At 46.4% G+C, this 26,328-nt stretch overlaps 1 protein-coding gene across 17 annotated transcripts in view; it reads right to left on the bottom strand.

The window, feature by feature from the left end:
• LOC112214374 (forkhead box protein P2) overlaps positions 1–26,328 on the bottom strand; it is a 114,759-nt gene that overhangs the window by 19,955 nt on the left and 68,476 nt on the right. For 7 of the 17 annotated variants that reach the window (XM_042298122.1, XM_042298120.1, XM_042298116.1 and 4 more), the window contains 7 exons: positions 15,971–16,108; positions 14,999–15,058; positions 14,439–14,528; positions 12,058–12,241; positions 10,932–11,187; positions 8,833–8,937; positions 682–769 (listed from right to left, as the gene is read on the bottom strand). In XM_042298122.1, coding sequence (XP_042154056.1) covers positions 682–769; positions 8,833–8,937; positions 10,932–11,187; positions 12,058–12,241; positions 14,439–14,528; positions 14,999–15,058; positions 15,971–16,108 — 921 coding nt within the window. The remainder of the gene's footprint in view (positions 1–681; positions 770–8,832; positions 8,938–10,931; positions 11,188–12,057; positions 12,242–14,438; positions 14,529–14,998; positions 15,059–15,970; positions 16,109–26,328) is intronic. The other 10 variants (XM_042298128.1, XM_042298131.1, XM_042298126.1 and 7 more) reach the window with 5 other exon arrangements.

Here is a 26,328-nt window from a genome sequence, read left to right on the forward strand (position 1 = left end):
AGTGGAAAACAACTTTATAATGGAACGCTTGGGCAGCATTCAGATCAGCATCAAGCCAGCTTAGTGTGTGAGAGAGAGAGAGAGAGAGAGAGAGAGAGAGAGAGAGAGAGAGAGAGAGAGAGAGAGAGTGTGTGGGAACTTAGAACTCGGAGAGCATGTCTGTTTGTCCATGCTACCCCGTGCCTAAAGCAGGCCTGACTGTCAGTACCACATTGTAAATCCAGTTCAGAAAATAGACAGCCGTGGTGTAAATCCAGTGCAATGTGGGAATGCTGTGGATGCTGAGTAATAATGTCGTTCAATCACCGGACTCATTATCTCGACAGAGTGACACGCTAATAAGGTCACGCTCCACCTACTAAAAATAGTTCCCTTCTTCAGGAGATTTCGTCAGGTGCAAAGTGCATTTAATTAACATGCAGGGAAAGGGGAGAGATGCACTCCGTTATTAATTGGAAAGGAGAGAAAATAAGCACATCCTTAATTCAATTAAAACAGTCACAATGGGTTTGGTGCGGGCCCAAGGATTCCTTTGTTTAGGTCTCGCTATATAAGCTTCTGGTAGGTGTGCTTGTGTCCACCTCTTAGTGTGCTGCATTTTGTCCTAGCCGGCCACACAAACAGGCACATAGAAATTAATTAGAAATCAATGGCAATGTAATAATGCTAAAAGAGCCGTGCCTGTATCTCTAGCTGCTGTACCACCTGCATCTGGACTCGACACTGGGCCGTGCTCCTGTCGTCTAGAGCGTGCTCATTGTTAAGGTGCCTGGAGACAGGAAGAGAGACAGGGAGAGAGAGAGAGACAGGGAGGGAGAGAGAGAGAGAGAGAGGGAGGGAGGGAGGGAGAGAGAGAGAGAGAGGGAGGGAGGGAGGGAGGGAGAGACAGGGAGGGAGAGAGAGAGAGAGAGAGAGGGAGGGAGGGAGGGAGGGAGGGAGGGAGGGAGGGAGGGAGGGAGGGAGGGAGGGAGGGAGGGGAGAGAGAGAGAGAGGGAGGGAGGGAGGGGAGGGAGAGAGAGAGAGAGAGAGAGAGAGAGAGAGAGAGGGAGGGAGGGAGGGAGGGAGGGAGGGAGGGAGGGAGGGAGGGAGATGGGAGGGAGGGAAGTCGTTAATGATGTTATACGCATACAAATTCATAAAATCAGGCATTGTAATTTAAATTATTAAAATGCAAAAATGTGATTATTTATTACGATTATTTATTAAATTATGTATTATCATAAATTATTATTATTATTATGTTGTTGTTGTCAACATCATTCTGAAATGATATGTAATACTGGTGCATGTGGTTCTGATATAAAACAGTGAAAGCATCTCCAATATGACAATAGGCCCTCTGTAGTGTGGATGGGAGTCAGTGACTACCCAGAGCACTACTCTATGGAGGATAAAAGATGCTGGTCTGGCACAATGGGTTTGTATCCAATTCATTTACAGAAAACAATAAAGGCAATTTCATGTTGAGAACATTTAAAAAAATGCTCCCCTTCCAAAGTGGGCATTTATTCAGCATTTATTCAGCATTTATTCAGCGGCAGACTGTATCTCCTTCATTAGATTTTTTTTTAAAGCAGACAGCCATAACAGTTGATGACGGTTCGTCTTGATTGGATTTTGTCTGCAGGACACAAAAGAACCTCGCCATTAAAATAGACCTTTATTCCCTGCACCACGCTACAAAGGCGAAAAAGGTTTTTTAAAGTGTTGTGATGTTCGGTAATGAGCCTCTATCTGAATTATCATTGGTGACAAACTCACAAAGCGGGCTTTGAGAAGACATGGTTATGAAATGCCAGAGCTGCCACATTCTTTCCTGTAATTATAGGTTAGCTTGCAGACCCTTCAATGATCATTTACAGCACTGCCTCCAGTGCATTAGTGGGAGCTTAAATCGCTCTCTCTGACACACACACGCACACCACACACACACACACATACATGCACACACACACGTTTCACCATATATTATATTTATAGTCTTTTCCTATTTACTGTTTAACAGCAAAATGCTAAACAATACAAACGTAGTCGCCAGCCTGCCTTAGTATGCCAATCAAAGCACGGAATGGGACATTTGTAATCACAATAGCCCAGTACCTTTCAATTATGGCCGGGCACATTTAAAACCATTCCAATTTCATTCCTGTTTTATGCTTTTGTAACCATTTCAGGTCTAATGCTCAGATATGTTCCATTATGAATCAGGAATGAGATAGCAGTAAAAGGAGGGGGAGAGGCTGGACTGGTGGGTCTCTCCAGCCCGTGTCTAATTGCTGTTTCAGAATGCGCATGCAAAGGGGCATTTCATTAATCATTTAATCACGTCCCTCGCAGGAAGAGGGAACTAATGCTGCAAATACCCTTTTCATTTCAATGCTCATAATGCTATCTTATGCACTTGATGTATGGCGTGTGTCATAAATTACAGCTACTTCAAAAGCACCAAGTGGGCTGGCCCACTATCCCTGAAGATCCTTCATTACCAAATACAAAAAATACAAAAAATCTTTATTAAGTTTCCCTCTCATCGACAGACAAGCAGCCTGTGTTTTTTCTCTCTCTCCTGTTGGAGGGGAGAGGTTGTGAATTAGCTGCAGAAGGCCTCTCGATATTCCTCCGACCATTTTCTTTCCCTCAAATGATCCCTTTTTTGTCTTCCTCTTCTTCTCCTGCTGGCCAGTTAGCAAGGCGATTACAAACAGATTACGGCCAGCATATGAAATATTCAAATGGCAAGCTCTGCTATTATGCATTAATAAGAAAGTGGGAAATAGAGAAAGAGTATAAGAGAGAGAGGGAGAGAGACATAGAGACAGAAAAAGAGAGAGAGAGAAAGAGAGAGATGTGTGAGGGAGAGAGATTGACAGCGAGAGATGCAGAAAGAGTGAGAGAGAGAGTGAGAGACAACAAGCAATAAAAAGAGAAGGAGGGAGAGAGAGAGAGAGAGAGAGAGAGAGAGAGAGAGAGAGAGAGAAAGAGAGCGAGAGAGAGAGACAGGTTATCCGTCATCGTCACCAGAATATCCCCTAATGAGCCGGGCCCAGTCAGACTCAGAGCAGTACAAACAGAGAGGTGAGCGAGGGAAGAGAGGCCGGACGCCTTCACAAAGACAGCTCTGAACAAACATTTCTGGAGCCACCACATAATTTATGGGTCACTTTACAGGCATATTGATTTTTGTTTTGAGAGGGGAATAACCAATGTGATGGGTCCAATAGCACAGGAAGGCAGAAAGAAAGAGGGAGAGCTGGGGAGATTGACAGATGCAGCGATTCAGGGACAGAGAGGCCACACTAATACAGTATAGCAGTATAGCAGGGTTTTCTAGACAAAAACAAAGCAAAGGTTCCTAGTTTATGAGAAGTGGCTGTTATACACTTTGGGATAGTTATTCCTATGGAGTATCATATTATGTTGTCCATTTTGTATCCTCACTGACCACTAAGACAAATATACACACAATATACTGAAGTTATACACTGAGAGTTCTAAGAGCCTGCTAATATACCTTCAAGCAAAGCACACAGTATGGTGTGCCTAATTGTCCATGTGTCCTATCACAGCTTCGTCGACCCAGACCCTTCATGCTAGCTAGGCCGGGGCCTCCATCCTCCCTGACTGTCTAGCATGGCGCAGAGTAACACAAACACACATTGCAGACCCACACCAGACCAGACAGCAGCATATGCATAACTAATGTAATGCCCTCAGTTTTAAAGGTCTTGTCACACCCAGCCAGACGTCTGGCAGAGTAGCGCTAAGGGGGCCTATCCGGGGGCTTCTTACTGCCTTGTGGGTTTAATTAAGCAACGGTTAGAGACACTCGCGGTCAGGTTATCGTCTCTCTCTCTCTCTCTCTCTCCCTCTCCCTCTCTCCGCTTGCCATGTCTCTCTCTGACGCTACTGCCTGCTGGGTAAGGGGGAAGAGGGGGACATGGCGTCGGAGGGGGAGAGGGGAAGAGTTAAGTGAGGAGGCAGATAAATTGTCTGTGTAGACGGCGAGGTGCATCGATTTAGGGAGACCCTGCTCTGAGGGGTTGGCGGTCGGGGCATGCTGGTGGTTTGGATGGTGGGTATGAATATATATGGGCTGACGGGCTGAAGGATGTTTAATTGGAGATGATAATCAAACGGTAACTAACTCTTCTCGGATGTGTGTGTGTGTGTGTGTGTGTGTGTGTGTGTGTGTGTGTGTGTGTGTGTGTGTGTGTGTGTGTGTGAGAGATCACAGATGGGAGAGCAAATCAATACAGAACTAGGGAACAGAGCAGGAAGCATTATATAATAATACTAAACAGAATGGAGTATTAAAAGGTATGTGATGTGAATGAATCAAATATTTCTCCATTGATTGCACTGTAGAGTACTGTACCATGCCCGCAAATGTATACATCTCACTGTAACACTAATCTAAAAGAACAAATCTGTGTGTGAAGTTAGTTATTCTCATTCCTGCCAAACCTTGAAAATGCACGCGCCTCAAAACTATTTAGAAGCACATACATTTACATGCATCAACATGCAGGCACAGGCCCACACACACGCCCCCGACACCCCCTCGAACACTCCCACGCTAATATTACATTTGAACTACAGAGCTAACACAATGTGCCAGCCAACCTCTAGGCTAGCTCTCCAGGTGAACACACATAAAAGAGACACTGAAGAGCTATTAAATGCTGATCTTGACAAGTTTCCTACCCGCAACACAACAAAAGATGACTAAACGCGCCCGCTGCATGATATTTTGTTTCATACCTCCAGCAACCAACCATCAGGTTACCTAGGTTTCCCCCCTTCCTCGCGTTCTCGTCTTAAAGTGCCATTTGATTCTGACACCTATTTTATGTAAACCTTTTTAAAGTGTGTGTGTACCTGGCTGTTGCCGAGGAGATGAGTGGCATCTCCGAAAACATTAAAAGGCTCTCCCTGACACAGACGATAGCTCCTCCAAGGAAAGGCAGACAAGCAGCCATCTTTGTTCTGCCAGGATCACGCTGTTTTTTTGTTGCTGTCTGTTTCCATGTGCCGGTTACAGTACATGAACCTGACTCCTCGCAGGCTGGATGCAACGATGTGGAGTCTCACCCAGAATCTTTAAGGCTGTTTTGTAAAGACAGTTGTTTTAAGCAGGGTCCCTTCCATACTATACCAGTTGTCAGAGAATTGCCTGCAACGCCTCTTTCTAGTCTACTAGTGTAAAGTATATGCCTACTGTAAAGTATATCTGTGCAATCCTTTTTTCTACACTGGTCTTAAAGAATATATGCAGTCACATGTTTTATAGCCTACCGTGTACCTATGCCCTAACCTAAATGAGAAACTAAGCTATAAAGATGTCCATACTGTAACGATCTTCGTCTTCATCGGATGAGAAGTAGGAAGGATCGGACCAAAACGCAGTGTGGTAAGTGTCCATGATCATTTATTAACACAGAACACGAAAATACTAAATAACAAAAACAGTCCTGAAAGGTGAAAACACAAAACAGGAAACAACTACCCACAAACACCAGGTGGGAAAAGGCGACCTAAGTATGGTTCTCAATCAGAGACAACGATAGACAGCTGCCTCTGATTGGGAACCCCCCCAACCCATAGGGGAGGGTCTGGGTGGGCATCTATCCGCGGTGGCGGCTCTGGCGCGAGACGTGGACCCCACTCCACCTTAGTCTTGGCCCACTTAGGTGGCGCCTCTGGAGCGGCGACCCTCGCCACCGACCCCGGAGGCGCCGGACAGGCGGGAGACTCTGGCGGCGCCGGACAGGCGGGAGACTCTGGCGGCGCTGGACAGGAGGGTGGCTCTGGCGGCTCCGGACTGACGGGCGGCTACGGACTGACGGACGGCTCTGGCGGCTCTGGGCTGCTGGGCAGCTCTGGCGGCTCCGGACAGGAGGGAGACTCTGGAAGGAGAAGACGCAGAGACAGCCTGGTGCATGGGGCTGCCACAGGGCCCTCCTGGGGAGACGTACAGGAGGCCTGGTGCGTAGAAGAGGCACCGGATAAACCGGGCTGTGGGGGAGCACTGGAGATCCCGCACCTCTCCATTAGGCTCAATGCCCACATTTGCCCGGCACGGGCGGAGGGCAGGCATAGGACGAACAGCATCCTCCCAGCGCCCCGGAGACATGGTACGCAGAGCCGGCGCAGGATACCGTGGGCCGAAACGGCGCACCGGGGACCAAACACGCTGGGCTGGCACAATCCGCCCTGGCTGGATGCCTACTCTCCCATGGCACTTGCGGGGGGCTGGCCTATAGCGCTCCAGGCTATGAGCGCGCACTGGAGACACCGTGCGCTTCACCGCATAACATGGTGCATGACCAGTACTATGCTGCTTCCGGTAAGCACAGGGAGTTGACTCAGGTCTATCACCTGACTCCGCCAATCTCCTCGTGTGGGGCTGCCTCTCGTGCCTGCTGCGCTGCCTTACCTCATATCGCCGCCTCTCCGCTTTTGCCGCCTCCAGTTCAGCTTTCCCCAGCCTGACTCCAGGGTCCCTTACCGTCCAATATCTCCTCCCAAGTCCAGGAGTCCCGAACCCTCTGCTCCTCCTTACCACGCTGCTTGGTCCGTTGGTGGTGGGTAGTTCTGTAAAGATCTTTGTCTTCATCGGATGAGAAGTAGGAAGGATCGGACCAAAACGCAGCGTGGTAAGTGTCCATGATCATTTATTAACACAGAACACGAAAATACAAAATAACAAAGTGAATGTAAGAAATGAAATCGAAACAGTCCTGAAAGGTGAAAACACAAAACAGGAAACAACTACCCACAAACACCAGGTGGGAAAAGGCGACCTAAGTATGGTTCTCAATCAGAGACAACGATAGACAGCTGCCTCTGGCCAAACGCATAGAAAAGTAAACATTGAAAAACAACCCGCGCCCCGACCAAACCAAAATAGAGACATAAAAAAGGAACTAAGGTCAGAGCGTGACACTTACAGTAAACATACTTAGCCGTGTTTACATGGAAGGCAATGTACAGTAGCGGGTGGATTCAATAAGACAAAGTAAACTGAGTGCCTGGACACAGCCCTTGTACCACAGCCGTGGTATATTGGCCATATATCACAAACCCCCGAGGTGCCTTACTGCGATCATAAACTGCTTACCAACATAATTGCAGCACTAAAAATAAATGTTTTGTCATACCCATGGTATACGGTCTGATGTACCACGGCTGTCAGCCAATCAGCATTGAGGGCTCAATCCACCCAGTTTATAATGTAACCTTATAATATTGACTATACTGCCTTTCCCCGAGCAAATCTTTGCTCGCGACATCCACCATGCTGCTCCACGCAGTGCATCTTCCCCTGGGGATAAGCACATCATATCCATATAAATACACCTGGAAATAATGAATTCAAAGGTGCGTCTTTTGTTGGCCTGTCCTTTGAACAGAGGTGTTGATATAATGCACATGAAATGTCTTGTCTGTCTCACTTGTGGGGTCTGTAGAGGTTTTGTATATTAAGCCAGTCTGGCTTTCAGTCATTTCTCTTTGCACAGACACACATTAGCCCTAATGCACATGCTGGTGCTACAGACGGCTGTATAATTAACCAAGCTACTGCCTTTGGTTTTGCCTGACCTAAATCCTACAACTCTGGTTTGGCCCTAGTGGGCTTCCATGTCATCACAGAACCACTGTTATGGAGTTACAGCACTGTAATGTAAAGGAAGAATCCGCCTCCCCAAAATAGAACAATATCCCAATTTCAAAAGAGTTTGTGTGGGATTTACATGAACATTTACACCCGTGAAAACGCTCCACGCGATCATTATTTCTCAGTTAATTACAAATCTAATTAGAATATTCCAATGAACGCTTCGGCCCCTTTTTCTCTCTTTTCAAATGAAGAGAGAGAGAGAAAGAGCCTCGCTCCTCCAGAGTGGCAACGTGATAACCTGTAATCTATGGCACTAGCGAACACCTTCCCCTTTTGATGTCCCCCACTAACATCCCAGACAACAAAGCAGACCAATTACAAATGAGCTAATTAACTAAATTGTTGATGGAGCATGAAGAGTTCATTCAGTCCGTCCGCAGGCGCCATGACAACACTGAATGCAGCCATTGTGGGGCCCCCTGCGCGTCTTTACAAGTTGCCATTCGTTTTTGAGGCCATCAGGCACACCAGTCTATCAGGCTGAACACCAGCCTATCAGGCAACTCTGCGCGCTGAAGAGGAGATTTGGGTGTAAATCGGAGATCAATTACATCTAGAGTTAATGTAGCCAGCCGCCTGACAGTCTATACAATCTACACGTTCAAATATCCCCACTGAGATGCAAGCGTGTTTATCTCTTTGTTGGGCCCCCCTCGATTAAGCTCGCAAAGAGCCGCTCTGGTACTGTGGAAAATAACCCAGAATAGGCCTCTGCAGCTTCATTACTGAGAAACAAAATATGTACAGCAACTAAGCTCATCTTAGTTGATGAATGGCAACTTTTATACCATGGAACATAAGACGACGTTTCTGCTGTGGGAAAGAGGCACGAGAGGCGCTTGGCTGGGCGACATGAAGCTTCATCGGATATCATGGGGGCCGTTGTCTTGGCCCGTGGTTGTTAAACGCAACTGTCATCGAGCTTGTCGTTTTTTTTTGTTTTAGTATTAACACAGGAGACTGTAACGTAATGCACAGTCATGAAGTAAATTCACGGTGTAAGCTAAGACATGATATATGAGGTCGGTGAGTACAGGAAAGGGGAGGTGAGTACAGGAAAGGGGAGGTGAGTACAGGAAAGGGGGGGTGAGTACAGGAAAGGGGAGGTGAGTAAGACACATCGTAGAGTACATTCTCAGAATAAGACCTACTTCAAAAACTGTCCGAAGTCCTCACAGACGCTCTCGCAGCCGGGCCACTTGCACACCCCATGACCATAGAGGGAGTGGGAGGCTCCGCTTTCCTCATGTAATGAGCTGAGGAGAGAAGGGCAAGAGAGAGAGAGAGAGGGAGAGAGACAGCGGGAGAAAAGGAGAGAGAAGGAGGGAGCGATGGATAGAGAGTGAGATGAGAGAGAGAGAGAGAAGAGAGGGAAAGAGAACGGGGAGAAAGAGAGAGGGGGGATAGATAGAGAGAGAGCGAGAGAGAGAGACAAAGGCAGAGAGGGAGAAAGAGACAGAGAGAGACAGAGAGAGAAAAAAAATGAAGGATCGGAGGTAGAGAGAAGGAGAGAGAGAAGGGTAGACTGGCGTCAGATTCATCAAAAAAGCCATAATGGCTTGAGGCTGCTGGTGGCTGTCAGGTTACAATCAGTGACAAGCAGGTCAAAGCAGGTCAATTCAGCCCTGTTCTATTGAATAGTTCACCTGCCAAGGATGCTAGGAGGAGGAGGAGGGAAGGAGCCTAATTAAGCCAAGGATGGAAGTTACTGTCTGCATCTGAAATAGCACCCTACTCCCTATATAGTGCACTACTTTTGGCCAGAGCCCATGAGGCTCTTGCTACTCTGGCTAAAGGTAGTGCACTATAAAGGGACTAACGTGTTCCTAATAACAGAAGGGAGAAAAGATGAGGGCGGGTGGCCTAGCAATATGGTTAACATCTGATTATTGATCCAGTGTTATTGCAAACCCCTAAGCAACGCGTGAAAAACCATCCAGCTAACCCTTTCATAGAGGGACCAATTTCCTTTTCTTTTTTTCCCCGACCCCTATTTCTTCATCTTGTAAAACGATCAACGGAGGGCTTTCAAGTAAACATGAAAAATCCAGACGGCCATATCATTTTCATCACGAGATGAATAATATTCTCCGTAATTTATGTTATTTTGAGGACAAGAGGGGGTTCTGCTTGGATAATGGCACCCAAATAAGTTATGACCCCGAGTAGACAGCACATCCTATTAAAAGTGACGGTTTAACCTTTCGGCTCCACTTGTTTCTGTATTTGGCGGGTTGGAGGGTGTGTGTGTGTTTGTGTGTCGGTGTGTGTGTGTGTGTGTGTGTGTGAGAGCTCACACACGGTTTCTACAGGCAGGCTTTCCCTCCATCGATCCACTGTGTGTTAGTAAGCATCTCTCCTTGACAATACTCCGTGTTCGATCATTACGAGACGCCACACCCCCCCGGGGGACACTAACAGATAAAAAAGTGTTTTCTCTTTCCCCTCCCTCCTCCTCCTGTTTTTGTTTCTCTTCTAGGGGAACATCTGCCTTCTAAAGATATCTTTTTCAAGCCCCCTTTTAGTGGCGGTAGCAGATAGCATCTACTTTAAACCAATTACGCAACACATCCAGCTCCACCGAAGTCTCTCCACACTGCGCCACATTCTTAATATAATCGCAGGAAAGAGCCTTGAATAATGCATAGAACCAGATAGACATATGTGAACAGTGTTTTCTTACAGTCGGAACCACGTACAAAGGCGGCATCCCAAGGACAAACATTCTAAAATACCACCTTGGCGTCACGTATTTTGTTTACATGACAAGCGGAGCAGCAAGGTAATTTCAAAAGATAGAGCCACTAAATACTTAATGTACGAGGTGGTTGCCTTCGCTTTCTGCTCGCACAGCTGTGTATTGCTGCCGGTGTCTTCGTCTCCTTGCTTTTGATATGGTGTAAGTAACTGTGTTCAATAGCATCCTACGCTGTCCCTAGGGAGGCCGAGGCTGGGTTTTGAATATTACCAAGAAACTAATAAACTATTGAACAAACAAACAAAACATCTTGTTCAACCCGGCAGGAACAAATACGTTTTTTTTTGTGTTCATTTTCTAAACGGGGACAAATACTCTGATCAGGAGTTCCTATAGACAGATATAAAATGTATTTGTACATTATTAAAAGCCATTGAAACAACAAACAACTACCAGCCGACAACAAGCTTTTTGTGTCGTCCTAACTTTTGTGTCGTCCTAACTTTTGTGTCTACAATGTGTTGTGTGGTGGGTGGCGGACGAGTAGCTCACTTTCCGTACCTCTCCCGTTCCCTCTCTCGCTCCCTCTCCCTTCTGGAATTGAGTGCGGGAGACTGGCCGTTGGCGATGGAGTGGTGGGAGATGGGAGGTGACGCTTTGGAAGGGGTAGAGGAGGTAGTCGAGGAAGAGTTGGTAGTGGTCAGGTCCAGGCCGCCGCCGCCGTGTTTGATGCCGTTGTCCTCCATGTTGTGGCCGCCGCCGGTCACGTCCTTCCACAACTGCTGGAGCTCTGCTGGGCTCAGTCCAGCTGGTAGAGAGGAGAAACAGAGGACCAACACAGTTACAATCCATTTACACAATCACTACTAGGCCCGGAGGTGATGTATTGTAGACTACGTAAACACAGAGTCATCGCAAACCAACACAAATAACTTCCTCCCGTTTACTGCCTACAAGTACTAACTTACTTGTTGACACACCGCTCAGGCTTAGTCTTTTAACCAAATGGCACACGGCTACACTGAGAGATTAACTGGGATGATCTCTTGTCAGCGGTTCTGCTTAATAAGAATGCAGTGTTACAATGAAATCTACAGGGGATCCATGGGCATCGATCCACACTGGCTGCCTCTGGATTACATTCATAGAGGAAGCAGAATTCAGTTAGCACAAATGCTATTATCTAGCAAGATAAACGGAGCATTGTTCTTTTGTTTCAGCCCCACACTGGTAATTAACCCCCCTTCGTTTTGTTTCTTGTTGTTGTTGTTGTTGTTGTTGTTTTTATCCCCTGCCATTTTGGTAAACGTGTTTACTTCTTGGCGAGGCGGGAGAAAATGGAAGCGGCTCCTCTTGTCTCTTTTCTTTGCTGCCTACTGTGAGACAGGCAGTAAACAACAACAACAACAACAACCCAGAGAGGGAGGGGTGAGCAGGGAGCAAGGGAATAGAGGGAGAGAAAAAAAACACTCGCAGACAACGGGAAGAGACAGAGAGACAGGCAGAGCTGAGGGAGAGCGAAAGCGGTAGAAAGAAAAAGGGAAGAGAGCGAGAGAGATAGATAGAGTGGTGTGGCCGCCGGCAGTCACGTGCGCTACAGCCCCCCAGCCCCAGAAGCCCCAGGCTCTCTCCTTTCCCCCCTCCTCTCCCCCTTCACTCCCTTCAGCCACCCCTTTACCTGGTGGCATGGTCTGCCCGGGGAGGGCTGCCTGTCCTGGGGCCGGGGGCAGGGAGAGCAGGCCTTGGCGCTGCATGTTGAGCAGGTGCTGCTGCTGCTGGAGCTGTTGCATCTGGAGGAGTTGCTGCTGGAAGACGAGCTGCTGGGCGGCGAGCTGCTGCTGATGCTGCTGCTGCTGCTGTTGCTATAGTGAATAGGAGCAGGAGGAGGAGGAGGAGTGGAGGAGGAAAGGAGCACAAATTACACAAATTAACAAGAAAGTGGGCGCCCAACACCGACGACGAGGATACTTGCATTGCCGATGCTGCCGTTGCTCCTTCCATGATCTTAACTACTGCCTGTCTCTCTTCCTCTCTCCTTTCTCTCTTTTTCCTCACCTCCTTTTTATGCCTAGTTCCTGTTCTATTCTGTCTCCTCCTCTTGCTGAACGAGGCATAGCTAGGCACACTGGGCTGATAGACTGCACTCTCCCCTCCAGACTGCGATGAGATGAGTTTTCTGTATGATATTAAGCCCTGGGCAACCCCCCCGATAGTTAATTGTCTTGCATTTTCTGATGGTCTATTACAGCTTATGGGGCCGAGATTTACAGATTTTCGCTGGGAGATTTACAGCAACTGAGCACACCAGCATTACTCCCCCCCCCCCAACCCTGTTTACCACTGGGCCAGCCAGACAGCCCAAGCTAAACAATAATATCAACAACAACAACAAGAAACAACTGCCAAAGCAACCACAGAAAAACAGGGGGGGGGGGAAACACCCAGACTTTTGTGGCTTAATCATGACAGTACTATCCCACAGCAGACACAAATACAACAGTAAATCAGAACTAGAAGCTGATGTTATTGCAGATGTCGATCAAGACAGGTAACTGTGTATCACCATGGTATAATCCGTTTCTATAACAGCAAACATGCCAAGAACTGAGCATGACTTCATTACCAGTTTAACGGCACCTCTTTTCCACAGCTAAACATGTTTAGTCCTCAGTGGGCTGTTGATGAGATCTCTGGTGGTCTATTAGGAAACATGGGAGGTACTGGAGCTATCATACAACTGGCTCTGTTAGCTCCACATCGCTCTCTCCCTCCTCTCTTATTCTCTTTTTCCCTCTTTCTGTCTCTCTCTCTCTCTCACTCTCTCTCTCTGTCCACCTCTCTTTTTCCTCCACTATCCTTCTGCTATCAGATTCCATTGCAATTTGTTTTAATTTGCTCAAGGAAAGGCTTGTTATCATAGGAGAGTCTAGGATGAATGTTTTGCTTTTCTTGACAAGAATCACAAGACCAAGGTGGCCATCGAGTTGTGGAGAGACACTCCTGAGGATATATGTGGAGGACGTCACACTTCACAAAGAGACCAGCTGCAGCGGAAGACCCTTTCCTTTCTAGCCTGGGGGGTGGGATGGGGGGGCAGGCAAAACTTGTGATGCGCTCACTGGAAAACAGACTGCATAATGGAGCAAGTCATGTGGATTGGACCCGCCGTCTCTGGAGAAATAAGGGAGCGATTTCTATTCCATATTTGATGGCGACGGAGGGCTGAAAATTCTATCCACAAATCCAAACAGAAACAAAGCCTCCGGGAGGTCAGCAGCAGCTTCCTGTACGGTCCACATAATGGGCCGCTTGAAGGGACAGAGAGAGAGCGAGATGGAGGGAGGGAGAGAGGGAGAGAGGGAGGAGGGGATAGAGTGAGAGGGAGAGAGATGTGTCTGGGAAAAGGTGCCTGCGATACCGTTTCCTGCGATACCGTTTCCTGATCAATTTAACTGCTTCCCCAAGTGTTGTTTAGATTTGGCCCCGGCGCGGCGCGCGGCATGCTACGATGTTCGGCTCCTGTGACAGACTGCGAGCCTCGCCCGGTAGACTGGCGGGCTGTCAGTGTGATTTATGAGCGCGTCACACTCTAACTTTTCTGCTCCTCGCACTCGGCCCAAACCCACAGAAGCAGTTCATTAATCAGCAGACCCTGTGACTCGGTCCTCTCTCTCGGCTCAAACCGGGCTTTTGAGCTATTTAACGTCACGTCCATCCATTTACACATTTTAGAAGGAGGGAGAGACCCCCCCCCACACCCCTCGTCATTTCTCCCCAAGTCTCCCCCAGCGGCAGGTAACAAGTGTCAGTGCTTTGTCCATCAAAGGCACATACTGTAACGCTGGGTGAACCATTAGCTAACATTAGAGAACACTGGCTTTGGATTAGCTAGCTTGGTCTGTGGAATCCCAGGAACACGGGAAGGTTTCCCCCAAACCACGGCTGCTAACCTGAAGACCGAACTGAGTGAGACAGCCAGAACAGACATCATCTCGACTTCGTCCCTGTACGCACATTCCCTCCCTGTCAGGCCATTACGGGTCTGAAACAGATACCCACCTCTTTTGCTTGCTTTCCAGGATGCTGCTGTTGTAAAAGCTGCAGGTGTAGCTGCTCCTGTTGTTTCTTATAAAACTCCTGCAGATGTTGCTGGGAGGGGAAGAAAGAGACATAGATGATTAAAAACACATTCCAGGTAACCTAGGAGAATGTCCATATTATCTTCTGGCTATGTAAATAGACATTGGCAAATGCTTTGTTTTTTTTTGTTGTTGCTGTTGGTTTCATTGGTACGGTGTGTGTCGTTTTGGGCAGTGGAAAGCCTCGAATTTACTGAGACAGAGTATATTGATCATATGGTATAATACTGTAGCAATGTGTTTGTAAAGCTAACGAGGATTCTTGTTTCCATACTAGAGCAGCAAAAAGAGCACTCGCCAAGGTTCTGACACGTTGTAATTCATTTTGTTTGTCGTTGGTTTTTTTTGTGTGTTTTTTGTTGTTGCTGCTGTTGTTGGAAATGAGTTGCCACGACAACACCGACACATGTTGGTTACGTACAACACATATTTGAAGTGCCATACATAATCTGATTCATTTTCTAGCAGGGGGACACATACTGTAGTCTCGCTCTCCCGCCATGTCTTCTCCATATGGACTTTAAATGGCCTCGCACAGTACTGGAGGGGGCACAATTAATCATATTAACTAGTATACAGTTTTTGGTCTAATGTCTTGACAGGCACTGAAATGCTTTAAAGTGAATGCAGCACACTCAAAGGAACGGATTCATCACTCTAAACGAAAGGCGTTTAACACACATCACACATAACATCCACTCTCTGCTGTCTATTATGCGACTCTCAGTGACTCCTGAAGATAGAGGAGGTACAGTAGGGTAAAAAAAAGTCTTATAAAGAATGTACAATTGCAATCAGTTTCTAGCCTGCATGGGACATCTTCCTGAAACTTAATTCATTCATAAATTCCACTAAAGAGGGTAGTTAATGAAACAGTAATTCCCTACTTAAAGTTTTCCTCACTGTAGTCTATCTAGGAAGTAATGATGAAATTACAAGTCAGCTCCTTCCACATATAACCCAGCCTGTCTCACTTCCTGTACTGGCTCCACCCCTCTTTCATTGACTTCCTCATAACTATAGTAACTATGTCTCTATCCTGACACCTTTTACCTTTCCCGAGGGCTCCCAGGAAATAGACCCTCGGAGGGATACAGGTAATTGGTTGTGACGTGGTCAAGTGCGTCACTTCTAGTCTCTCTTTTATAACTGTGTCAAGGGCGCAGCGGGCGTAGATGTACTGTACATTAAGTGTTTTGTGAATACAGTGCTACACAGGCAGTGTGTGTGTGTGTGTGTGTGTGTGTGTGTGTGTGTGTGTGTGTGTGTGCGGTTCAATGGGTGCAGGCATTATGTGACCATATGCATGTAACTGTGCGCGTATGACTATGTAACTATGTGTGTGTGTATGTCTAGGTGAATGTCTCTCTGTGTGTATGTGATTGTGTTGGTGGGTGTGTTACTGTGCGTGTCTCTCTGTATCTACTAGGTGTGTGTGTATATGTTAGGTACCTGCTGCAGCATCACAGCCTGCTGCTGTTGGAGCAGGGCCTGGAGCTGCTGAGGGGATAGGACCTGCTGCTGGAGGATCTGCTGCATCTGCTGGGGGGTGATCACCTGGGGACTCATCATGGCCACCGACACCGGCACCTGGAGGGTGGGTGAGAGAGAGAGAGAGAGAGAGAGAGAGAAGGGGGGAGCAACGGAGGTACATAGAGAAAGAGAGGGAGTAAAGGACAGAGACCAAGAGAGCGAGTGAGAGAGAGAGAGAGAGAGAGAGAGAGAGAGAGAGAGAGAGAGAGAGAGAGAGAGAGAGAGAGAGAGAGAGAGAGAGAGAGAGAGAGAGAGAGAGAGAGAGAATTCATCAGGTCTGGCCTCAGAGCCCACTGGGAGCATGGTAATTGGGGACCAAAAGGTAGAGAAAGCATGTCTCCCGTCACCCTTGTGCTGTGGCACTCTGTGCTGAAGGATGGATGGGTGCTGTGCCTTTGTGTTTCCTTGCCTTATTTTTGACAGTCCGCCCGCTGGGAGAAGAGAGGGATTTAAATAGACGTATACCCTAATTAGCTGAACCCTTGAACCGCCTTAGGCATGCCTACCAGTGGCGGCCATTGTGAAACAGCAGGAAAATGCACAACTCCAAAGTTGATTAAAATAACACAGTTGAAGTGGACACTTGGTATGCACAATCAGCATGCAAGCACCCAGACAGACCCTGGGGTTGGAGATCACTCAGAAAGAGCCTTGGAGAGACAGAGAGGGAGATGATTCTTAGAGAAGCTTTCTCCGAGAGGAAAAGAGCGATTGGTGCTAGTAGACAATTCTGTTTATAGAGTGGAATTACCAGCTGCCTTTCTGCGGAGCACAGAACTTCTGCTACTTCTTCATTCTCAGGAAAAGCAGCCAGAGGTTCAATTCTTTCTCCTGACTGACGTGTCCTTTTGAAAAACGTATGACATTTTTTTCAGGTGATAAGAATCATTCAACTACTAGCTGCTGTCAAGACTGCTAGAGAGAACTTCCCCAAAACAAAACAAAGACAGATTGTTCTCAGCCAAAGTCTTGTAAGACAGTAGAGAGTGACTTTCTAACACCACAGATCAATAACAAAGCAAGAAAGATCCAACTTTTCATTGCTTCTCACTTTGATTGCCTGCATGAGCACATAGCAACAAGGGAATATAGCTCTAATGTTTATATCACTTTTTTTCCCCAATTCTTCATGCCTGGTATTTAATTTATTTGTATTTTTTACAATGACTGGAATGAAAACAAACGCTGGAACGAGTTTGTTTACTCTTCCACGCTGCAGTGAAGTTTGGAACAAAAACTCAAAGCGGCTGAACGGAGGAATTTGAAACTCTCCCCAGAGTCTTTCACTTTCACCTGTTGGGGCCACGGTTTAATCTGAAAGTGTTATTTGACTGTAAGGGCTTTGAGCATTTTAATATTCTATTACACAGGCTATGATATGACACATCCAACCATTGCAGATGCAGAATAGTCTACCAAACAGTATCTTATGCTAAGATAAGACTGATTAAACCTCTTGCGGGCATCTTTAAAGAACGGGACAATACTGAATCTTTTAGGAAGTAGTCATGGCCATTCCATAGCCCTCGCTAATTGCGACATCATTTAGCACATAGTCGCTATGAAAGTATACTACGACGGCATGACAAAAAGGGCCAATAAGACCCTCCTGTCCCCCTAACGTGAAACGCTGCTGTCTAATCAAGCTGCTTGATTACTTTCCATACATCTCTCCTTGTAACCCCCCCCCCCATCTCTCAGGCCTTGACACGTCCTTGTTTTGCTCTTCCCTCCTCTCCTCGGCCCAGGTTCCCCTCTTTGATTAGCTGAGACATTTGCATGGTCACTACACATTTTTCATTTTAGAAGTCATTATGCATTAGCGCTCCTGATCGCCCAGCTTGACTAATCCTGATGAACTGAAAATCACAGCTGAAGGTCAAACTCCATCCCCAGCCCCATCCTCCTCCTCCTCCTCCCCGCCGCACCGCCACATTCGTATTCAAACAAATCCTAGACTGGACACCATTGTTCATTAGGGTCTTAGAGAGAGTGTGTGTGTGTGTGTGTGTGTGTGTGTGTGTGTGTGTGCACGCGTGCATGCGTGTTTGTGTGTGTGTGTGTGTGCGTGCGCACGCGCGCGTGCGTGTGTGTGTGTGAAGGCTGTTGTGGTATAGCAGTAGCCTCACTCTCTTCCGCACTTCGTTAAGCAGACACAAAAGAAAGGGGCCGAACAAAGCAACACAATTCACAAATGAAACATCTGCACGTAACTAAGCGCGCTGTGCTTCCACCTTTAGTGTTATTAAACCTTAAGATACATCGGAGACTTGCAATTACCCTGGTGGCCACCCCGTTGAATAGTGGTGGACAGGATGACAATGCTTTCATTAAAACCCATTAATTGGCTGCTTGAATGAGGATCCTGCGGTTAATGGGGTTGACGAAAGGGGAACCTGGTGTGAGTCTGTTTAAAAAAAAAATGTAAACATGTAAATAGTGAAAAGACATAACCATACAATATCATATAATGAATCACTACACCACTAAACACCATGTGTTCTGTAAGGGGTGCGTATACATGCATTACTAGCCCAGTTGTACAGGATGGGGATAATACTGTATCTGAACAACAAGCCAGGGAAAAAGCCTACACATCCTGACAAGGAAAACGAGGGGATTCAAAACCGAAAATTGAAAAACAGGCAACAAATGAAGTCACGGAAGTGGCTTTCCCGCTTTCATTAGCTTTTTAGCTAGCGAGTGATGGATGATAATCATCTTCATTTCATCGCTCTTCCCCAAACAAAAAGAGAGGCAGGCGAGGCGGAGGAGAGGAAGGCCCCGGCCCTCGGTTCATTGTTGAAGCCCCAGCACAATGCTAATTCCAGGCATTTAACTGCACGCTTTTCTGCTTGACGTATCAGAGCCTCCAAGATGAAAGACGATAAGTAATTGCTCTCCTGGTTCTTATTCTTCACTGACAACCCATAAATTTAATTTTACACACGTTCATTTACATTTTCGAGTATATGACATGATAATTGCCGGAATATAACACCTCCATTCCGCAGGATACCGCAGCCGGGCCGGTTGATTGACAAGAGCAGTGAATTGAAAGGAACAGAGGCTGAATTGCTTCTCCTCGAAATGATTTTGCCACGAAGGGACAAAATTAATGAGCATTTACAGGGACCGTCGCCGTCATAAACACGGGCAGACAACGAACGGTCCTCTCACACACAGGATCAGACAACCACCATGATATCCAACAACGCTAGGCTAGCTAGCTACAGTAGCTCCTCTGTCTGCCAAAGGAACTACATTACCAATCTATTCTTAAATGATTTGAAAATGGGCTACATTTGAGGTTGGTAACTGGGGAGGACGGAAATAACAGAAATGGATGTTTCAAAATATATATATTTGGAGTTTTGAGTTTATTTTTACAGGGACAGTGCACATTAATCAACGCTTCAGTAAAAGTGACGGTTTTAGCCAGTCGGCTAATTTTCAACCGCAGTCCCTGGGCAGGTTATTGAAAACAATTACAATAACAATACAGACAAACAATGAGCAACACGTAGCATGCAGACAGAGCAACATATAACAAGCAAGACGTAGCACGCGGACAGAGCAACATATAACAAGCAACACGTAGCATCCAGACAGAGAACATAGAGCAAGCAACACGTAGCATGCAGACAGAGAAACATAGAACAAGCAACACGTAGCACGCAGACAGAGAAACATAGAACAAGCAACACGTAGCACGCAGACAGAGAAACATAGAACAAGCAACACGTAGCACGCAGACAGAGAAACATAGAACAAGCAACTCGTAGCACGCAGACAGAGAAACATAGAACAAGCAACACGTAGCACGCAGACAGAGAAACATAGAACAAGCAACACGTAGCATGCAGACAGAGAAACATAGAACAAGCAACTCGTAGCACGCAGACAGAGAAACATAGAACAAGCAACATGTAGCACACAGACAGAGAAATATAGGACAAGCAACACGTAGCACGCAGACAGAGAAACATAGAACAAGCAACACGTAGCACGCAGACAGAGAAATATAGGACAAGCAACAGTAGCACACAGACAGAGAAATATAGGACAAGCAACACGTAGCACGCAGACAGAGAAACATAGAACAAGCAACACGTAGCACGCAGACAGAGAAATATAGGACAAGCAACACGTAGCACACAGACAGAGAAACATAGGACAAGCAACACGTAGCACGCAGACAGAGAAACATAGAACAAGCAACACGTAGCACGCAGACAGAGAAACATAGAACAAGCAACACGTAGCACGCAGACAGAGAAACATAGAACAAGCAACACGTAGCACGCAGACAGAGAAACATAGAACAAGCAACACGTAGCACGCAGACAGAGAAACATAGAACAAGCAACACGTAGCACGCAGACAGAGAAACATAGAACAAGCAACACGTAGCACACAGACAGAGAAACATAGAACAAGCAACACGTAGCACGCAGACAGAGAAACATAGAACAAGCAACACGTAGCACGCAGACAGAGAAACATAGAACAAGCAACACGTAGCACGCAGACAGAGTACTAGCGCAAAAAGCAACAAAACAAAATACATAAAAGCAACAGTGTTTCCGCACCTCACAAGCTACAGAAAACATGGAAAGCGGCAATACACACCTTGGGATTTTGTTCACGAGTCTGATTGGCCTTTGTGATGATGGCCATTGGGCTTTCCATCAAGCACTTTGATAGCCAGTTTGTAGACAGACTGAATGGGTTTTAATGTTGTACAGCAAGCTTGGGCCCAACTAGTCAAGCAGTATGTTAAGTGGGAGAGTATCATAGATTTGAAGTACAGTTTTGCTACCTCTGTGTATATGCAAATGGTTCCAAAATGGGCGTGTTCCAAAATGATCCTACTCCAAATCCTCAAAAAGTAACACATCATGTCATTGGTATGTGGGTTAACATGATTCTAAACAAAACAATACACAGCATGGCAATCAAAGCAGTCTCGGGCGCTCTCTGTTTGCTCCCTATTTGTTTATTTCCTTTCCTTTAAGAAAGCTGAGGAAGGCACACAGGAAAGACGATGACTATCAACTTGAACTTTGGAGGACATGTGGTTTGCTGCTTAGGTCCAAAGTCTGAGTGCAGAACAAAGGACCTTTAAATTGGATCCTGATGAGAAAACATTGGCTGCCCCTCACAAGAACAAGCACATCATTAAGGTGCTCTCTCTCGCTCGTCACACTCCGTGCCAGAGAACGAAACAAACCTCTTCACGGCTGCAAAAGGTCAACTTCTTCTCCGGAGAGGAATGATCAGGTACCTCTAGACTCCGCCAAGGCAGCAGTTGCGGTTTATTTCCGGTGAGAGGCCTCGTATTTTGTTTGATTTGACTGAGAATTGTGCGATTAAAAACGCACCGCCGCTCGGTGGCTCTCTGCATCGAACCGGACCAATGGGCAGATGAATGCACCTTCTGCGATTATACGCAATTGGGCTTATCTTTAGGACAATGGATTTATGACCAAATCAAATTACACTAAAGGCCGGAGTAGGAGATATCCCACAGTGTCAGAGTTAAAACTTAAACAATTAAGGGGTGAAAAAAAGACGTGAATTTCTCTCAATTTCGGTAGAATTCACTTAGTGGTAATAAGTGGGGGAAGTTCCCGATTAGATGTGGGACTGAGGCATAAACAGGGCCGGAGATGGGAGAGTGAATGGAGTGAATAACGTTAGGGTCTCTTCAGCACGAGCTAAACGGTCTCAGTGCTGCCACAGATACTGTTAAGATAAATAAAATGAGAAATGGAGGGGCGTAAGGTGGTAATTACTTTAGCTGCTTGGCAGAGACAAGCTTCAGTGTTAATTAAGGTGTTAGACCCATTTCAGCCCAGAGAAGAGAGAGAGATAGAGAGAGGATCGAGAGAGAGAGAGAGAGAGAGAGAGAGAGAGAGAGAGGATGAAATTCCTCCAGTGTCCCCCACTAATTCATCTCAATCCCGGGCTCCCCAGGGGCCATGGGCCCCAAACTACAGACTCCCTCTGAGCTGCTGAACTTCTGACCCCTCCAGTCCCTTTCAGCTGACACTGCTCATTTACTAACCAATTACTGCCAATGGTGGCAAGGCTCTTATTGATAGGGGGCTACTTCACAGCCAGACCACCAAGGCTTCCTCCCAGACCTCCTTCCCTACCTGCAAGCGTTGCTAACTTTTCAGAACTTCTCAGAGAAGTGGGCATAGTGTTACACATAATGTAATGGCTCTTGCTCTTTTTCACACACACACACACACACACACACACACACACACACACACACACACACACACACACACACACACACACACACACACACACACACACACACACACACACACACACACACACACACACACACACACACACACACACACACACACACTTCGGATTAGGAGATCACTATTCCAGATTGTCAGGACTAGAGCTAAGTAAATTAGAAAATGTTTTCCCAAATCAGCACAGTATGGGACATGCAATCTATCAAAACATAAAGACACCAATGGCATGAAGTCATCTAATAAAACAGTTGGGGGGGGGGGTTATGGTAGGCTCAGGGGTCCTTCAAAACATATCTATCTCTGTGTAGATAACCCTGATTCCCTTTTCATTGATAAAGCGGAGGACATGTACTGTGCAACTGTAATATGTCATTTACAACAGTGTCTATAATAGTGTTTATAGCCTCCAGTGGTTAGTAGAGAGGAGCAGACACACTGTATTATCACACTAGCACACTGTACTGTCTTTCCCAGTTGGTATTTCCGAACGGGTCTCCAAGTTGTCTTGGTGTGTGCCGTAGTAGCTGGTACTCTTGGAGGGAACAGCAAGTCTGCCTTGTGATGTCCCAGGTACTACAGAGACCACTGGATCAGCCGCTTCATCAAATGACACGCTCTAAATTACAAGTGCTTCAAGCAGCTCAGTCAATTATAGTTCATCACTTGGAAAGGCTTCCCACCACCAGGGCTGCTACTCGTATCAGATCTGCCAGGTAGTATCCAATTAACACCCGGGCCAGAATAATCAGATTGCATATGTAAGGGTCTGGTATAACTCGCTTATTGCTTCCATGCATCTTCTGTCAGAAGGTACATTTGTTGCTGCTACATCAAAGGTCTGGGGATGTAGCACTTTCTTCATGTTTTTCTACTCTGTCGCCGCTCGCCTTGGGGTTATATTTCAACTTCTTTTGCATCACAATGATGAACCTCCTCTGTCCTCGCAATTTAGCAATCTTGTCCTGTAGGTGTGTGTAACTAACACAGATGGGGGGAGAAGGGGGAGGAATAAAATCTTGTTTTCTTGTTACAAAAGCATGCAGTCACCGAGGGTGTTTGAGTAAAAATGTGCTGACACTTTTTTTTCTCCTCCTTCTCCAAGAGTCAACAGAAGGTTTCTTCATGAATAATAACAAAATGTTTTTCCGCTGTGATAATTTTTTCTCTCTCCTATTTTGAGATCCTACCACTACCAGGGGGAATGCAGAGCAGATAGATATTAATACATGTAAATGTAAAATAACATCCTCAGCCTACATTTCCTACCTTATCCACCAATGTCTCTGTAGCCTTTTCTCGGTGTTCCGTGTTCCAGATGGGGGACTATAGTCAGATGAATGTTAAGGAAAGGGGCGTAGGGATATTTCACCGTGATGAGATGTATGGCGGCGACCTTTAAAACAGTGACACCCTCAGGATGGCCCAGTGCCCACAGTCTGATTGGGAGGCAGATCTGGAGTCACTAAACCACGTAGAAAGGCAAGAGCCAACATCATATTTATAATACAGCTCCTCTCATCCATAAAACCAACCAACAGCCAACCTGGAACAGTCAGTCATTTTACACGGTTCAGAGTTCAACCACTGTACTGTATGTTCGTACCAGGTGGATTTGGTGGCATGATACTTGGTGTCAATACCGTTAAACTGCCTTAAAAACACGACATAGTGTTGGTTGGCGCACTCCTTGGCAACATTGCATTAAAGAGAAACTGCTTTCGAAAACACCTGTCACGGCTCGGGTTTTGCATGGCTGATGGTTAACCGTCAACTACTAGAGAGTCAGGGAAAGTCAACGAGGGAGGGGCTAGAGAGTCTTCCGATGTCTTTTATGCTAATAGAGCTGAGGGGCAAATCCAATTTTAACCTCTGGCACTGATCTATTGTCTGGGTTGCATAATCTGAAGAGGCATGGAGGGAATAGCTAGCTACTCCACCACGGGGTGTCTTTGACACACAGAGTGAAGACCTCCTTTGTTAATCTACAGTGCGGTGCGATCACCTCGTTAATGCGCCTCTCACACCGTGTGTGTGTGTGTGTGTGTGTGTGTGTGTGTGTGTGTGTGTGTGTTGGGCTTGGTCAACCCTTTCCAACGGTCTTCAGAGGAGGTCAGCGGATCACCCCCCACCTTCTTTATGCTGTGTTCATCAATGTGACATGTCCTACCGCCATGGCAGCCCCTCACTCCCTGACATGTACACGCTGATCCAGCCCATATACAGCTGTTTACTCAACCCTTCCCCCCCGAAAACACCTAACGTGCCTACCAGACGGCGCGGCGCCATCGTTGTTCAGCGCACACGTTATACATGTGTCACCGTGCCAGGCTTTGTGGTGTACCCAGCGTGTTAAAGGCACATACGTCCCAGGTGGATCGCTAAGGCGGCCAGGGCCCAGCCCACATCAAGGGAGGAGGGAAATCAGACAATAGAAAACAAACAAACTAACAAGGGCCTTATCGACGGCGTCTGACAACTTGAGATGGTGATTTGGTTCGGGAGAACAATTGTCAGACTGCAAAGGCCTCGGTAATCCTCCCTTCCCTATTCGTCATCTCGCCCGTCTCTTTATTTGTATTCCAAATGTCAGTGTATAAATGCGTTCGGGGAGATAGATATTGCCACAGTGAGAGGGAGGGTATAACAGTAGAACAGAGACGAGAGGGTGTTGTGTGCCTTGGGAAATCCTTGTAAGCAGCATGGTGAAGGCGAGGGGATTTACTGGGAGAAATAGGTGTTTATTGAGCGCTCCCATGGGCTTACTGGGTAATGATAGACCTGTCACATTACGCAAATGTAGAGAAGCAGCTTGTGTCGCCGCGTCAACACCGCGATGAACCACCGGATAGAATTAGTCAGGCGCGAGCCTTTAGCCGTTAATACAAGTAATTAAAATTGCGAGCTGATGCATTTATATGCTTGTGTACTAAATAATCTACAGTGTATTTGTCTTCCCTGCTCTTAAATACTGGAAAACGCTGGGATTTATCAGTGACTTAGAAGCGTATAAGCAGTAAGCAGGCCTGTCACACTCATATTAATCCATTCCATGTTTCTAGCTGCTTTAATAAGACAAGGGGATCAATTTCTCTGATACCTGCAGAGGAACACATGCAGTTAGTTTTGCTGGTGACTCAATCACGACAGGTACTATTGAAGCGTGGAAGACATGGAGCTTTTTGGCCTTGTAATCCAGGTAAATAAAAGCTAGATTGTTGGGTAAACTCAATTGGAAGATCGTCGAAACAGTCCCATAAAAGTGTTCCATATGAACATTTGACAGTGTTATTACGAATCTCTTGGATGACGCGGGCCCTGAATAGTTACATTATCGCGTACAGCATACATACTGTACTACTTATCGTGCGTTTTGAAAGGATCCAAATATTCATTATTAACAATAGAAAGACAAGTCAAAATGGCGGACTCGGGAAAGAAAACCGCACAGCTAAAGCAACAATCAAAGCAACGTGGTGTCGAGTTGATATACACCTGAACACAACAGGCTAGCCTACTACCGCTCTACAAAGACTTTCTGTCCGGACAACTTAAAACAAAGAGGTGACGACGTCAATAAAGGCCGGATCAACAGATGGATTAACTAGAGTCACTACACGCTGCTCACACGACCCCCGATTCATATTGATTCATATCGCTAACATGAGGAGAGGATGGGAGTAAGCAAATGTAAATATTCAATATTTACCATTCTCTGCTGTTATTAGAGCCCGTGGATCGGTCATGGACCTGCTGCTGGCGCTATCACAGAGACTTACCCCCCATCCAATACTATTCCCCACTCCTCACAAGTATTGCACAAGTACAGCAATTTGCAGATCACTCACTGGGTTGTGAAACCCATTATTTTCTGTATGCAGTGCGCCCAACTGGTGAAACGCTATGGACCTAACAATACTGTATAGAAGTAGAGAATAGAGTGCTTTTGTTTGATAAACAATTAATATCTTCAAACTGCCAGCAATGCTAATTTCT

Source organism: Oncorhynchus tshawytscha, linkage group LG15, assembly GCF_018296145.1.
Source record: "Oncorhynchus tshawytscha isolate Ot180627B linkage group LG15, Otsh_v2.0, whole genome shotgun sequence".
Lineage (NCBI taxonomy): Eukaryota > Metazoa > Chordata > Actinopteri > Salmoniformes > Salmonidae > Oncorhynchus > Oncorhynchus tshawytscha.